General features: G+C 42.9%; 1 protein-coding gene across 3 annotated transcripts in view; it reads right to left on the bottom strand.

The window, feature by feature from the left end:
• sox5 (SRY-box transcription factor 5) overlaps positions 1-17,565 on the bottom strand; it is a 250,688-nt gene that overhangs the window by 33,039 nt on the left and 200,084 nt on the right. For all 3 annotated transcript variants that reach the window (XM_088003581.1, XM_088003582.1, XM_015006532.2), the window contains 3 exons: positions 12,556-12,728; positions 11,010-11,078; positions 1,567-1,693 (listed from right to left, as the gene is read on the bottom strand). In XM_088003581.1, the coding sequence (XP_087859707.1) occupies positions 1,567-1,693; positions 11,010-11,078; positions 12,556-12,728 (369 nt within the window). The remainder of the gene's footprint in view (positions 1-1,566; positions 1,694-11,009; positions 11,079-12,555; positions 12,729-17,565) is intronic.

Below are 17,565 nucleotides of genomic sequence, written 5' to 3'. Positions count from 1 at the left end.
TTAGGGTATTTACGTGGGCCGTGGGTGTGGGTGAAGATGGCACTAATTAAAATGGAGTGGACTTGTTTAGGAAGCTGTGAAACTCTAAGTGGGGCGGGGTTTGGGGCGGGTGTTCCGGTGGTTCACCAGTCTGTGTTCTTGTGCGCTATTGTTGAAGTTTCTTTCGATGAATTTCGTCTTCTCGATCTGTGTGTCTGCGTGTGCGCTAGTGCATGTGGGCTGTGTTGGAAACGTGTTTTGGCTGCGTCCCGTGTTAATGTGAGGAGAACCTGGGGCAGGTCACATTACCACCCCCCTACCCCCCTTCTGCTAACCCCCCCACTGTGCATTTATTCCCAGCATCCCCTGGCAAGCAACAGTCTCTTTCTCTCTGTCTCTGTCTCTCTCTCGCTATCATGGTAAACAACACATTGCCACACAGCCGGAGTGTAATGGCCAAGAGAAAAAAAAAAAAAAAAGTCCTGCAGAACGCCTTCATTTTGCTGCTTTTATATGTCAAAAAATAGACAAGACAAAAGGAAGGAGCCAAAAGGACTGAGTGAAAGCGGGAGAGATACTGAGTGTAAACAGGAAGGCTGTATTTGGACTGGTTTTTCTATTAGGAGGGAGATGTTGTTGTAAGGGCGAGCTCGCCTTTTGGGAAGCAACCAGACTCGTCATGTGGGAGAACGCTCAGCTTCTACCTTTCTTGGTGGACAACAACTGAAACATGAAAGTTATTTTCTCTGAGCGTCGCCTCTCTTCCTGACTCCACATGCGGTCAGAGTTACAAACGCTCCTCACCGGCCTGGATAGCATATTAATTCAAGACCTTCTTTTTCTAGGGTGGCATAAATGTACAGAAAACAATTTCAGTGATTCTTTTTCAATCAGATATGAAATGGATTGCCTAAATTGGGTAACTTCTTGGCACCAGGCTTTAAGGAAACAGGGTTGAGGTCATTCTAGGAACCAGCCACTTTTCATGTGCATTTGTGACGAGTGTCCTGTTAAAACACCCAATTTGGTCAAAGTTTTAACCACCGGTCATTTGATTATTTGAGGTAAAATGGGAGTATTTCGAGGTACTCCTCCATTATTCTATTCCCTTTCTGCAACAACAGTATCACAAGTAGTAAAACTGACTCACACCACGAGGAAGCTACAATATTCTTTGGTTTAAAGCCTTACCTGAACTCTACCAAATACAGTTTTTCTCATTTTGGCCAAACAGCTTAATACTTGAGTCATCTGACAATAAAACCTTTCTACAGTTGCCATTTGTTTAGCTTGAAGATCTTCTTTCTTGGTCGGCTCCCTCTAAATCTACAGTGGCCTAACACTTTACGATAAGAAAGTTGGTCTTCCTATTCAATTTAAAGTTTGTGTTCCTGAATGATGTTGATCCTATATAAAGTTTATGGACTTATACTAAGATAAGACTGATTAAACGTCCAGATTTCTGCAACATTTGTTTTCTTTTTTTTTAAATCCACTTAAGTTCTTAGTCCAAGTGTAATCATTCTACCCTGTTCAAATGTAAGAGTGCGAGAAAACTGTAGGTGTGTGAGTGTTGATGCCACTCACTGCAGCCAGGCTTGTAGTTGAAGCCAGGGGGCATTAGGAAGCCCTGCTGGGCTGCGGCGGCCGCCAGGGTCCGCTGGTCAGGAGGAAACACGGGAATCATCAGTGGAGGGAGCTGGCCCTGGACCTGCTGATGAAGGAGGGAGAAGAGGTTGGTGGATAAGAGTGGTAAGAAAGGATGGAAGATAAAAGAATAAAGAGGTGGAAAGAAAAACAGAAACATTAGCGTGCATGTACAAAGTCAGGAAGCACATCACTTAGCTTAAAAACTGGATGTTGTCTCTGAAAAGAACATTGATGATTGTTATTTTTTTTTTGACATTTTTATTTGTAATATTGTCGCAGCTCATCTGCTTTGTTGCCTTAAAAAGATCTGAGTTATTCTTGTTTTAATTATGAAATTATGAATATCCCATTTGCCTGTTCCTGTCAAACAAATCACCTCTGACACAGTCAGGGAACCAGACCAACCAAGTGATTAAGGAAAAATAAACAACATAAATGTTAAAAATCTGGTCTTTTTCATGTTTAATTGTATTCCATAGATATATATTTGAAATGTTTATTTGTTTTATGTCTATGATGGTGTCAGCCGCCTAGCAGATTTCTTATGTTTTACCTCAAAATACATTAGAAACTGCAGAAAGAAACTAAAAAAGACCTGCCATCCCATCACTTTGAGCCACAAGGACAGTTCACTAAAACGTAACAACAGCTGGGCTTTTACTTTTATTTGGAAGATAATGTTCTCTCTCTTCTCTCCGCACCGAACCGAAACGCTCGCTAACCCAGCCCTCTGCGCGTGCCCATCGGCAGAGAGCCATACGACTTCATAAGGTTTCCAGGATTCGAAAAGGAGACGGAGGAAGAGAAAGAAGAAAGAAAAAAGTCTCCTCCATTGGGTGACTTTGGCAGAGACGGCAGGAGAGAGAGAGAGGAGGAGACAGATGGTTGCACTAAACAGCGTTCTGCCAAAAACAACACACAAAGACTCGCATGTGATGGACTGAGTGACAGCTAAGGATGAGAGGGAAAGTGGGGAAGAGAGAGGAGGAAGGTGGATATGAAACGGATCTTCTCTACATGAGAACCGGTGTGATGCTGAAGTCGGAGCGAGGCCACTGGTTTTGCTGTTGAATCTTTCGGGATGGCAACAATACAGCGCTCGCCTACACTGTACAGAAATAAATGAGAAGTAGAAGCAGGTCCTTCAGCTTCACCACTTATCCTACACATTGCATCTATACTTTTTTCTCTTTATTTAAACGTAGAGCAGCACTGGGGACTAAACAGGGCAGGTTTGTGGAGATTAAAATGACAAACTGATGAAATACCCCTCCGTCAAATCCAACCCTTAAAGCCTCTGACCTGCATGTTTCTGGCTTGGAAGCGCTCTTCTCTCCTCGCAGCTCATCTCCCTCCCTTCCTGTGTTCTGTCGCTTGTATTTTGCCAGGAGGCCAGAAAGGTAATGGCTGAATAGGATAATGGGCAGGTAAAAGCTGTCTGATGTGGAAAATTGATCTGGAACGACGGAAACTGCAGCACAATCATAAGGAAGGTGGTGCTGGTGGTGCCACGGTACAATCAGGTAATATCTCAGCACTTGAAGTGGTTAGTGTTGGAGACGGTGTCACTCAGTACTAACAGCGCTTTTACAATGTTCAGTAAGTACACCCCCCCTCAACCACCACCACCACCACCCTGCCATCCTCTCTTGCTGCTCCTATGTGTTGGCATGTGACCGCCGGCAGCACTGTAATCAAACTATCACAGCGCAGGGAGAACGGCGCTCTCTTCAAGCAACTTCCCTACCCCCGCCTTCTTCTTCTTCTCTTACACCAAAAACAATAATTACTCCACTTTTTTTTTTTTTTTTTTTTTTTTGGTTAACCATAAACCGCCGCGCCGCCTGCGCGCCACACGATCAGGCAGCGGACAGGACCCCCGCAGGGACGAATCACAGACAGAACTGTTCTGCTTTGCCTTTCAGGCCTAATTGGACATATGCTGGAGTAGCGAGGCTGGCTAGCTAAACTGTATTGTACCAAAGGGAGGAGAGGGAAAAAGCAGGACGATAAGTTTGAGACGTGCGTATGGAGCGTGTGATGTCAGAGCGCGCGCATGAGGCTTTGCTTCTTTCTCTCCGCAATTGAAATTATCATAGAAAACCCTTCAAAGCATCCAAGGCTTCTCTCCTCTCTTATCTTTTCTTCTCTTTTGATCTTTTAACAAAAAGCCTGCACACAATGGGCAGACATTAATCAGCCTACAGAACTGTTGCATAACATATTCAAGTCTCCACAATATAAAAAAAAAAAAAAAAAAAAAAAAAACAGGCTGTAAGGGGGGCGGGGAGGGAGCAACAAAAGGACAAGAAAGAGACACAAAAAGCAGCAAAGCAGATATAGATCAACACCGGGGAAGGTTTCTAGTGAAACGCTCTGGTCCATATGTTGCAGATATTTCTGCAGCAGCTGTGGAGCTGATGAGCAGCACTGCCATGCTTACTGGAACAGATACATGTTGACTATGAAAGGGGCTGCGCTTGCATGGAAAGCAGAAAACGCTGGTCATGGAAGAACCTAAAATATACACCAACATACAAGAGTTTCTGCTGTAGTACACTGCAAAGCTGACACTATGTACACATAAGATGGGTCAGCTGGAGGTCGGGTTCAATAAGCATCGGCTTCTTCGTACTCCTTTTTGACTGAATATGAACGTTTTAGTTTACGTTTGGTTTTTATTCCTATTTTTATTTTCTTAGATTTTTATTTATTTATTTATTTTTCTCTTTACTATATGTTTGGGATAAAAATGACATCATCATCTAACTCTTCAGTCTTCCTTTTCTCCTCTGGGGAGTACAGCTAATCAGCACCAAGGAAAATAAATGTTGCTTCTGGATTGGCTGCTATTGGCTGGAAATGCCAGCCAATAGCATGTCAAGTAGCATTGTGATTATGTATTTCAGCTCTCCAACTTATATTTTCTTACTTTCTTTCAAATATTTCATCAATGTGAAGTTGAAGAAAAAGATTATATCAACTCTGATCAACTTCTTGTGCAGAAAAATCATCCTCTCTGATTGTTTTCCATCATACCGTTAGCATAAGCACTTTTCCTGCTTCTCAAACAAATGACCTCCTTGTCCAGAATGCCAGTTTAAAGAGATAACCATGTCTTGGTAGGTTTGCAGTTAAATATCACATAAAGTATGTTGACATTTGTGTTCATAATGTGATAAAAGATGAAAACATCCCAGAGGTAGATAGATATTTACAATGTCTTCTGTTCCATTTGCCCTGATATCCAGGTTTTTGTTTCCATTTCCATACATCCAAAAAGAACAGAAGTTCTCCTCATAATCGGCCCACAGTAATGTAATACCTTAAAATGAACTGAAAGTTTTTGCATCTGAGTTTTGTGATCATCACAAACTTTTAAAGTGTGGGGAAAAAAAAGAAGGGGTTCTCTGTAAACTAGAGAACGGGAATCAGAGACAAAGATGAATTGACTGAAAGAAAAGAAAAATAATGTTGAAAGGAACAAAGAGAGGCCAGATCTATGAGACAATCTCCAGATTTTTTTTTTACATAAAGGAAGAGAGATCTGAAACAGTGGGCACTTTGGGGAATAATGCACTCCTCAGCTTTTCTTTCTCATCAGGCCCAGAGCAAACATGAAAACCTACAGAACACACTGACAAAAGATCACACTGCTGCTTCTGTAGTCTGCTGACGTGGAGAATAAGAAGCTCTGCGCGCTCTTTCACGTCCGAGAGAGAAACCTGAAGCAAACAAGACTGCGACTCATCTGCAAAATTCCTCTAATCAGTGATAGCTCCAAAAGATAACAAAGGAAAGCCACTCCAAGTTAAAAGAGGGAAGTGGGGAGAAGAAAAATCACAAATATACACGAGGAACAAGTGTGAGACTTTATCTTGAGAACTTTCACAGGGTCAAAGAGGACGGGAAGAGAGAATTCACCCTGGCAAGACAAATTCTCAGGATTTTTTTTTCTACTTTTTTTTCTTTGTAAAAAAAAAAAGCAGCAGAAGAAACAACAGAATGAACAAGATAGGCAGAAGGAGCGTGAGGAAGACTCAGAGAGGGGAGCAGGAGTTGGATAATTGGCAGCGAGCTGAGGCTGCGTTCACCACGCGCCAGGCGGCACAGCTTGAACTTAAAGCGCCGCTGCGGCATAATGAAGATGTGGCCGCTAATTAACATATGGGGTGCGAAACAGGTTGGTTGGCACGCGGTGCGCTAAAAAAACTCCAAGGTAAAGTTATTATTGGGGAGTAATTAGCTCTATGAAGTTAATGCGCCGAACAATAGCTGCCAGCGCCGCACAATATGGCTCGCATCTGAGCGCGCGAAAAAATAGCCCCCGCTAAAGTGCTAGTCCCACAGCTAAAATCTGTTGGCGACCATATGTTACGGCAATTAATGCAAGACCTGGTTGACCTATTGCGGAAGAGGTGACGTACGAGCAATAGAACCAATAATTAATTTGGGCAGAGAGAGAAAGAGATGCGGAGATATGGCCGCTGTTTAATATTAGTCCATTAACTTTCTATGGACGGCGCTATTAGGCCGGTCCCCTGTGAGTGCTGGGGCACGGTTCAGGAGGAAATAACGCTTGCATGGCAAAGGATCCGCAGACCAGAGTGTGTACATGTGTGTTTTTCAGGCTTTGAAAGGGTGGCAGAATCTCAGTGGGACGGGTGTGTGTGCCCGTGCACGGACACAGAGTCATACAGTGTGAACGGAAAGCACAAATTACTCGGGCTGCTGTGTAATGGTTGTGATTAAACAATTACACAGCCAATTGGGCTAGGTGCAGCTATGCAAGGGATACAGAGGTACTCGCTGTGTTTTTGTGGGCGACACAAGGCGCTTTCTCCCCCTCCCCACCCCCCTCCTGCCGACATGATCTGAAGAGTTGCCACCAAGGTTGATAACAAGCTTGTTAGCGACTGTCCTCTGCGGTTCTGACCCTTCTTAAACCAGTCAAAGCATCAAGTGGTTTTCACTTTGTTCTGAATCTCCTCTCATTCATTGATATGGAGCCTACAGCAACGGTGAATCTTGATGAGATGAAAGACGGCACGCGGAGCACGCTCGTCTGTGCCGGTGTGTTTTGGTTGACTAGCTTTTGACTCATTAGGGCCGACGCTTTCTCATTCACTCGTCCCTCTTGTTTCAGAACACAATGTCTGTGTGTGCCGCTGTTCTCCGAACATGTGCGCTCGCTCCCAAGGTAAGCCCCGAGCCGCTCGGCAGGTGAGCTCCTTTCATCCCCGTCGCGCTTCCCCGCGCGGCCGCAGCAGCCGTCCTGGGCAGCTCCGGGTGGGGGCCTCGTGGACAAGTCGTTTTAATTAGAACGAGACGGAAAGTAAAGGCAGCTCGAAGAAAATGTGCTCACCTCTTCCAGCTTAACAAGATGGCCCCGAGCGGGAGGTAATGTGTGAGGGAACGTGTTTTTTTTTTTTTTTTGTTTTTTTTTGTTTCTACATAATTTACACGCTTGTGTTGGGATTTCTTATATTGGCGCGAGAGCTGCACCTCAGGATTGAATGTAGAAAGTGGAGGTCAATTTTCTTTCATCTGCAGAGGATAAACTAACAGGTAAAATGTTTTTTACAAGACTCGCATCTTATGCTAGTTTAGATTTCAGGTCAGGCTTAGAGGTCTAGTCGGCTTAAAAGTGAACACACAACTATATCTTGACCAAAACCATTCGACTGCAGCAGTAACACTTTATTTGAAGGGGGTTGAATAAGACTGTCATGACACTGTCATAAACATGACATAACACATGTCATGAACATGAATAAGCCTTCATGAATATTTATGACTGTTGTCATAAAGCCTCATTCGGTAAATTATGACACTTTTAATACAAAGTTGACATTATTCAAAATGCCGTTGTTATGACAACTTGACATTAACCAAGAAATCATTACTGATATAAATTTGTTATAAGATAATTACTGATTTCACTTTAAAAATTAGGTAACTTTATGTTATTAAAGGTAAAGTTTGAACAGTGATGATTTCCTGGTTAATATCAAGTTGTCATAACAAAGACATTTTGAATAATGTCAACTTTGTATTAAAAGTGTCATAATTTACCGAACGACGCTTTATGACAACAGTCATAAATATTCATGAAGGCTTATTCATGTTCATGACAGGTGTTATGTCATGTTTATGAAAGTGTCATGACAGTCTTATTCAACCCCCTTCAAATAAAGTGTTACCACTGCAGCTCTGGCTGTATTGTAGAAATCTTCTGCAGCTTCTAAACCTTCAAGGTCCACTAGTTCCTGTGAAACAAATGACTTTTACAAGTTCATAAGTTTGGAGGAAATAATGATTGAAGAGATGTGACATCTCATTTTATTTCTCATGTTATCGGAGAAATAAAGAGCAGAATGTGCCTTTGGGATGTTCATCCACTGCACTGGACAGAAGGAGTTCAGTGTTTTTGTCTAATGGTTTGTACTTCTTCACCGTCTCAGACAATTGCTTCTCAAAACTATCCATCCTGCTCTCTGGCTGAAGAACCGGCTTCTGGAAGTTGAGTCATTGGGGCTGTTTTACCCATAAACATGGAAGAGTAAAAGACATAAAGGAAATAATGACGCTATTTTCATCACGCAACTCCGACGAGAACCAATCCTTTAACCAGCTTTCCTCTCTGCTATCATGCTACAGAAAATCAATGCCAAAGCAGAATTTTTTCACCACAAATCCCAATAAAAGACATTAAAGGTTGTGGGTCACACCTGTCAAAAGCTAAAAAAGTAACTACTAGATTTAAAAGGCATCGTATAATCAGTTAGATTGACTGTCGAATGTTGATGCTGTACATCGTTAGCGTGGGCTGGTATCATTACTTCCTCTGCATTCTAATTCCGAGAGCGCCTTTGGCCTAAATAGGCAGTAATACTGCAAACTTCTTTTGGGGTTTCAGGACGAGACAAAATAGGAAACCCAATACAAGGACAATAAATAATTTGTCCTCCATACATGAAGGATGTGTGTCACTCTCTTCTCTTTTTCATGAGCGTTATAATTCGTTTCGTTTCATCACCTCTTCCGAGTGGACGGTTGAAAGCATTCTTCGCGGGCCTTTGGGGGGTTCGAGCTCAACAAAGCCAAGGACGGGATGCACACGGACGAAGGCGCGTGAACGGAGGGACAGCTGAACACAGCCTCGTTAGGGGGAAACGCAATCACAAGGGGCTTATCGTGCTGGCACAAAACACACACGCACACATGTACGCACACACACACACACACCCCCCAACACACTGAACCTGGTGCCCTCGCTCTGGCAGGCCATTGTATTGTGGGATTGTGCGGACAATCTCTTCATGAATGATTAAGCAGTGCATTTCTCGACCAAGTCTTTGATGATGAGTGCGTGTTTGATCATCGACTCTACCCCGACTACGTGCACGCCAGCAAGCCCAATATTTTACGTTTTTGCCCCGTTTTTGTCCTGTGCGCGCACGCGTGTTTATGTGATATTCATGTGAAAATGTGCGATTTCGGAGCTCCTGTGATGAGCCCCTGTTGATTGTGTCCCTCTCTTAACGAGTCTGCCTACAGCTGCCCCTGCTTGTGAGAAACTATTGTTGAGCGCGTTCAATGGAGAGACGCTTGTTTGGGAAAAGGTTGCAAAGTCATGGGAAAAGAGAGCTTTGTCTCGGCAGGGTCGTGAGGGAGTGAATCATGAGCGGACGTGTTTATAGCTTAACACACACACAGCTGCAGCAGAACGCACACACACACGCACACACACGCACTCGTGAAGAAATGAAAGCATCAAGAAGGCACAGAGGAACCCTAAGAAACAAACATGTGCTCTCTTCTTTCTTTTTTTTTGTCAAAAGAGACAAAACGTGAACAATGCCGACTTTAACTCGCACAAAGCAAATAAACTGCTTTGCACGGAATCATGGACAGACAAACGTCCAACGCACATGCAATCACAAGGTCTCTTATCACACAAACTGTGTATGACTATACTCTTGGGGGAAGGAGAATGTGTGTGTGTGCGCTCCTTCTTGGACAGAGTGTCTCTTTATGGTACAAAGCCCCGCTTTCTCAGCTTAAAATTCAGTGTCATCTGCCTTTACAAAGTCCCAGGCTCTTCGTTCCAAGCCACCTGGACCAAAATAGAGGCTCCAGTGTAGCACCCTAAAGTACAATACGTCTATTTTTAAAGGCTCAGATATATACCCACCCCTTTTTCAAGCAGGAGACAAAGATTCACATTGAAAAGGACAAGTAACTCGGCGAGTCTATTTAAGGTTCTTCTTTATACTGGTCATGATTAGATTTGGATGTTTCAAATATGCGGCGAAAAACTGGAAATTGAGTTTGCGTTCTGAGTTTGGGATTAAAGGAGTTCCACCTGGATGTATTACGATAATAATGGAAAAAATGTGTCCTTTGGTCTGTTGAAGGCTGAAAGTATCTCTCAGAATCAGGACAAGGCTAAAAAAAAGGGAAAATTTTCCAATATTAAAAAATGTTGGAAATGTATTGACACCCTTATGCATTACAACCACAAACCCCTTTTACTTCTGCTGCACAGCTATTCACTTTGAATTAGGTTAGCACATAAAATCCTAATGGAAAACAAAGTTGCAGTCATAATGTGGCAAAATGTGAAAAAGTTCAGGGGGTCACTGTGATCTATTAAACACAGACATGCTTATGCTTCCCCTGTTTAACAGTAAAGTGGCGCCGAGTTGCTCATTATTTTCAACTTTACTCATCCGCTTTCAAAAATCTATCAGTTAAAAAGTTATATTTCATAAAAAGTTGGCTAGTCTGTGCCACCTCTCCCCTCAGAGGAGAACAGCATGAACACTTGCTTTTCCTCCCTCACCTCTGCAGAGCAGCTGCAAAGTGGAAACTTGCTTCTTTTGTTGTTTTTTAGTCTTTTTTTTTTTTTTTTGCCAACACAGCCCAAATTCTTCTGAGACATAATTAGGTTATTCCTACACAGAAATTAAATCTATAAGTGGCTATTCATAAAGGCACCTGGTAGGACCCTCTTTTTTTTCCTCACTGAGAAGACTTTGTTTCATCACTTGATGCAAGGCACTCATTTATGCACTCGGCCGACTGACTTGAAATGCACAGCTTTATGCTTGCTAACACATTAGCTGTAATCCATCACGGTGCACAGGCCAGTTTTAGGTGATTGCACAAGTTGTGTACATCGGAGCTGCTATAAAAGTCAATGTTGATTCAGGCTCCGAGTGCTGATGACAGAGCAAAGCTGCAACAATTACAATCACAAAACTGCCTTTGTGGGCCACTCTGACACACACACACGCACGCACACACACATATGCATGCACACAACTGAAAGACGCTTTCACATTCACACGCTCTCACACACAAGCAGGCCTCACCTGGATTTGTTGCTGCAGGAGGTTGATTTTGTGTTGCTGCTGCAGGAGCTGCTGCTGTTGCCGGGCAATCTGGGAACAGAGCACACACACCACAATGTCTTTTATTTTTATTTTTTTCAGAGCGTGCATATTTCGAATGTGTGTGCGTGCGGAGCTTGTGGGAGATGCAGCACATCTGCGGGTCTCTGAGGCCCGCCGGTTGCACGGCAGAGGGTCGATGCCCCTTCATGAAATATTAAAGCTCGCCTCATCCGGACTCAGCAGTATGCGGACCTTTACGGACAGATACGAAAGCGACGCATAAAGAAAAAAAAAACATTTGATTTTGTAGACAAGTTTATGGCAAATTGTTCAAGTTTTGTTACAAATTTTGTATGAAGCAGCTCCCCTAAGACGTTAGAAGCTCAGTTTCTGGAGGGGGCGGGGGAAAAAAAAATCCAGTGTGACATACAGTGACAGGGATGTGCTAAAGAGTCCAGCTTCCACATACATTCTTGTTCTGTCACAGTCATTCTGTGCGCTGCTGTGAGATGCAGCCCAGGGCTCTGTAATGCTTTGTGTTTGTCACAGGTGATTTGTCCTTACAGCTGTGTTTCTCTGTGTGGCTCTTTGTAAACTGAAGCTCTCCAGAAGCAAAGAAAAAAAAAAAGAGCACACAACAACAACAAAAAGGGAAACCCTTCACTATGCAAATACCTGGCAGACTCTTGCCTGGAAACCTGGATGTGTGTGTGTGTGTGTGTGTGTGTGTGTGTGTGCGTGTGTGTGTGTGTGTGTGTGTGTGTGTGTGTGTGCGTGTGTGTGTGTGTGTGTGTGTGAGTAAGAGAGCGAGGGAGGAAGAAGTGTGTGTGTGCTTTTGCTACATCCGTTCCAATACAACATGCCCTCAGCTGATTCCTGTGTGTTTCTCTGGTTGCACTAATGCTCTGCGCTACATGGAATTGGGTATGTGTAAAAGAACTTGCACATAAAGTCAGATGATTTTTTTTTGTCATTAACTTATGCTGGTGGAAGACTCTCTAATGAAGCCACTATTGTTTATATATCCCGGTGCAGCAGTAAAAATCTCTTTGCTTGGTTCCTACAAAGTCTTTCACACTAAATTAAATTTTTTTTACACTTATGCTGACTTGGGTAATGAAAAAAAAATCTAATTGCAGACTTTCCCAGAGTTTTCATGACTGCACGGGAACAGTTTGTTCAAGACAGTAAAATAAAACTTTGGACACATGTTAAATAAATGTGCGCTGTTTCCAGTACTTCCAAGGTCTATTTATTTTCTTTATGCGTCTGCATAAATAAATGCATTTGACTGAACGCAAATATCTGCGCGCTGTTGTGGTTTTGCCCGCTTTTTATTGTTTAAGCTTAGCAAATTTGCACAGAGTAAGAAGGTGAATTTTGGCCAAGATTCGCCCCGTTTAAAGGTAAACTCGGCGCTTTTATGATTCCTGTTTGTGCAGAATTAGAGCGACCGACTAATTAGGATGGAGTTTTCAGCTGCAGAGCTTTTCCAAATGAGGCCCTTCACATGAGGCTCCTCTACCTGGTCCTGCTGCTGCTTGGCCAGCTCCATCTGCTGCCTCTGCTTCTCCATTTGTGAGGCGGCCAGCTTCTTCTGCTCTTCGTGCGCCGCCAGAAGCTGCTCCCTCAGGCTGCTCAACTGGCCAATCATGCCCATGAGCTGGCGCTCTTTCTCCGCCAGGCTGTCTGGGGTACCTAAAGGGCAGAAAAAAAGAAAAAAAATTAGAGGGGGGAGAGATGGGTGACGGGTCAAAGGTGAAATGTTAGCACTTTGAAGAAGAGTACAAGACTCAGCTAAGGTTTCGCTATGAAACCTTTTTTTCCCTCCTGCTCAAACAGAGAATATAAATCAAACCAACAATTTGCCTTTGTGTGGTTAGAAAGTCCTTCGTTCAGTGATTTCAAAAAGTATTAATACCTTGCAGGACTGAAAAGTTTGATCGGATTAATCGTGATGAGTCAATTGAAATAATCATCAACTAATTTAGTGATCGGTTAATCACCAACTGGAGAATACAGACTCGAAAAAAAATGGCTACCTGCTGAAAGAAGAACACAATCAGAGCAGTAATTAGGCCAAAACAGTACAAAAATTATATACAGTTTACATGCAAGATAAAGAAATCTTCACTGTCTGCAAATATGTTCTACCCAGATCTCTTCATGTCTCAGTTTTAGCTTCAAATCTGGTAAAATTTATTCTACTAACCATCTTTTTTTTATCCAATTATTTATTGGTTAATCCAAAAAATAATCATTAGATCAGCCCTACACTGTACTGATGTTGAGTCAAGCAGACGCACCCTTTGCTACAAATGGTCAACATTCACTAAAGGAATGCTGTCAGTGCACCTTAGGCAATAGAATGAAATAAATTAATAAAATTAATCGTCAGAATGATCGATAAAACAGTCGTTTACTAAAATGATTGTTTGCAACCCAGTAAACGTTTTTGCATTCTGACACGACGTAACCTCAAACATCCACCCAACTTACTGATGCCATAGACCAGCACAACGTAGTGCAGAATTATGAATGGAAAGATTTTCAAAATTGTTTAAAAATGAACATCTGTGATTAGGAATGTTCCCCTTCATGATGGGTTTTCATTTGGGGTTTGGGGACCGGTCACAAATCAATGCTGCGCCCCAAATATGTTGAAACGCCACGTATCGTTTTCCTTCCCTTTGCCAATTATACAATACTGTGTTGGTCTATCACAGAAAATACACAGGCGTTTGTGGGAAAAGTTTGAAAGGTATGAATGCCTTTAGAAAATCCTAGTTCCTAGACTTAAAACACCAAAAAAAAAAAAAAAAAAACATTAAACCCCAGTAAAGACATCCATGGCTTGTTGGTTAGATTTATATATGGCTGGTTTGGGGTCTTAACAGCAGGGGGGATTGTGGCAGTGGAAGATGTGCTTTGATAACGAGCATCGGTCTGCTCCAGAGTCGCACAACCAGATGTTAACCAGTTTCCCTGGGAGGCAAAAGGCCGGCATCAATTAATCAAGTCCCATCCATCATCATCATCAGCTTTACTGCCTTATTGAAAGAAGGAAAAATAAATCTGGCGGAGGAAATATTTGTAAACAGGCAAAATGTGGTGGGGAGCAGGAGCAGGAGAAAAAAGAAGCAAAAATAAAAAAGCAAATGTAAAAATCAGAGCCAGACTCATACGTTTCACAAACAAAAACCGATCCGCAGCCAGGTTTGGGGAATTTACATTTCTCACTAAAAAACTGGAAGCCAAACGCAAACGTATTTGGTTTTCCGCAGAATTACGGGGACATTTGGAGACTGAGCCGCAGCTATCAAGCTGTATTTCTGTGTGATTAAGCTTAGGAGAGAGAGAGAGAGAGAGAGAGGAGAGGGAGAACTGAGCAAAATAGAGTGTGTCTGGTCTGTGTTTACTCTGCAGTCAGCCAACCTCCTTCTCACATTTAGCATGGCCTGACCTTTGACTCCTTAGATCCTGACATACCAGCTCCATTACACACACACACACACACACACACACACACACACACACGCACAGGCCTCCACACAAGGCCTAAATCATTCAACAGGATGTAGTTATAGGGAGGCACACTGAGGCCCAATCAGCACGAGTGTGTGAGTTCTTGTCTGGTCATATGTACTCATGTTTGCCTACATGCCTTTGTTTTAGCGTGTGTGTGCGTGTGGGTGTGTGTGTGTGTGTGGAAGAGCACAATCCCTCATTGTTCCTCGGCTGCTACCTTTAACAGGACCGCATTCCTGCGCCAGTCAAACCAGATGAGGAAAAGAAAGGGAGCAGAAAGACGGTAGAAGAAAGAAAAAGACAAGGCGATAAAAAATAAAAGGAGTAAGGGATGGCTGATCCGCCCTTTGACCGCTAGAGAAGGTGGAAGACGTCCATTTGTCCGCCACGTCCTCCTCCGCTGCCCACTGGCAAACCCCGCGCCTCCTCTTCCTCCCTCAGCTCCCCCCCCGTGCCGCGCTCCATCCATCCGCCAACAATGAACAATAAAGGCAACTGTCGGGAGCGCTGGCCGCTGGAAAAATAAACACGCCGCTGTCCTAACTCACAGACCCACCTTTGTAGAGCCAGAGCAGGAGAGTGTGTGCATGTGTGGTTGATGGGGGGTGTGCTTGCTCGCGTGTGTGTGTGGAGCTAAAGCTGACCGAGACAAGAAAGGGCCTTGTGTTAAAAACGTTAGGCTGTTCAAACGCGGGGTGAAGGGGTGTGGAGGAAAAGGGCAGAAAGAAGAGGGGGGGGGTCGCAAAGGTGAAACGATGGATCAAAGGAGGCTTTTTTGTAGGGGTTAACCAACCTTCCAACACAGACGTGAGACACACACACACACACACTCTGAAATGTAGTAAAAACCAAAGGCTTTATTAGCTGTGTTTCCATTGAGCTTAAAACTGCGCAAATTGGAATTTGATTAACAGAAGCAGAACAGAAGCTAGCGTTTTAAATAAACGTGTTTTTTGCGCCAGAAGGAAGTGGATGTTCGGCTGCAGATGTTTTTATTTACCTTAACAATTTGCAAATTGGAATTATGAAAGTAAATTTGCTTTACGGAAACACGCCAACTCATCTTTTTCGCTGAATCGTTTTTTTTGCGCTAGGACGAGGTGGTTTCTCTGCCGTATTGGAATTAGCGTGTTTCGCTGCGATGGAAACACTTTTTTTCCGTAACACGAGTCAGATGATAATCAAGCGGATGTCACTACTGGTGGAAAAGACGAAGAAGACGACAGGAAGTGGTAGGAGTGTGAGAGTATGTTTTTTAATGACTAATCGCGTGAACAAACTTATTCACATTTGAGTTTAATTAAAGGAAATGCCTTAATGTTTTCTTTAAAGGTTTTTCTTTTGGCTCTAGTGGCCTTTATTTGAAAGTGCTAAGATAGAGAAGGAAGAAGAGAGGGAAGACATGCTGGAAAAGTCAGTAGGCCGGGAATTGAACCTGCGATGGCCGCGTCAAAGACTAAGGCCTCCTTATGTGGGTTGAGCTTAACCCCTGTGCCACCACAGCACCCTGGAAATACCTTAATTTTTTCGATATTAGCTGAACGTTGACAAATTTTTGCTCATGTTTGCAATAGAAACGCAGCTAATGATTCTGGTGGGGGGGAAAAAATCTGACCTTTTCACACTCTGACCCTCTTTTGAGTATCATTTATCAGTAAACAAGAATATTTTCAGGACAAACTAAGAAGCGAGACCAGATCTCTTGCTTTTAGCTCCTCCTCTGCTGACCTCATAAATCAGCCTGCATCGCCTTGCTTCCTCCGCTGCTCTGAGGCAGGCAGCCAGGCGGATCAATAACTGTTTTCCTCCACGGGTTAACACACATTCTTCCTTAGGCAGATTACTCCATCCTGTGATTATCAGAACCAAGACCAACTTTCTCCTTTCTCACTCCCGCGTGCACACACACACACACACACACACACACACACACACACACACACACACACACACACACACACACACACACACACACACACACACACACACACACACACACACACGCATACACACGCACACACACACACGCACAAACTCACAGCCTTGCTCACATACAGGGTAATTAACCAATTTCCAACAATGTAATACTTGTCACCGCGCTCCTACCGCTAATTAATGACCCCGGCTGCGCTGATAACTCCTCGCGGGTGAGACGGGAGGGAATGAGAACGAAGAGAAGCAGCCAATGGATGGAGGAGCCTCGGGTAGGAAAGCGAAGGAGGAAAGACATGGAGGACGGGATGGAGAGGAGGAGTGGAGGCTTATCCGGTTCCCAAATTTCTTCAGTGCCGCAATTCCGGTTTTTACCATTTCCAATTTAATTCCCAACAGGAAAGGACAACATTTATGCTTATGCATTCAAGTCCATGTCCCTCAACAGTTACCTGGTTTTAATTGAACTCAAAAGTACATCCAAGTGCATGATCTGGATTTATACACCAAAAATGTTGTGAGTTATTGGTTGTGATATATTTATAATGAAATCAAGGAAAAACTGGTTGATTCCAGTCGCTAACTGGTTGATTGGTGCAACTTTATTCAAAGAGTTTAGTCACCAAAAACTTCATAAGTTATTTATAGACAATATTGTAAGTATTTATTGTGGTCAGGTCATTAATTCGCTGACAGAATTTAATGTTTGTAGCAACCAATCAGTGGATATATCCTTTAACTTCATAGTTTTGGAGTCATTTTGAGCATCATAATGATAAGTCATTGTTGGCTGGTTATTATATTAAAGGTCCTGCAATCAAAACTATTTTTAAACATTTAATAGTGCAGGCATTTACATAATAATATACAAATAAGACTGCTTTTATTGGAAATGAGATTTTTTTGTTTTTATCGAAATGGGAATAATGGATTTCTTTACCATTAAATTCATTAATTTAACATCATATATACTATTCAGCAACAGCAATCTACTAATATTTAAGCTGAATGTATTTTATTAGTTAGATTTTGAATTAATGTCACGTTTGTTTCAATTTACAGGACATAAGTTCTG

This window comes from Poecilia mexicana, unplaced genomic scaffold, assembly GCF_051168715.1.
Source record: "Poecilia mexicana isolate PSO_F unplaced genomic scaffold, ASM5116871v1 scaffold_23, whole genome shotgun sequence".
NCBI classification, from domain to species: Eukaryota; Metazoa; Chordata; class Actinopteri; order Cyprinodontiformes; family Poeciliidae; genus Poecilia; species Poecilia mexicana.
Note: the sequence above shows the minus strand (reverse complement) of the source record. Positions and strands in the feature narration are given on the sequence as shown.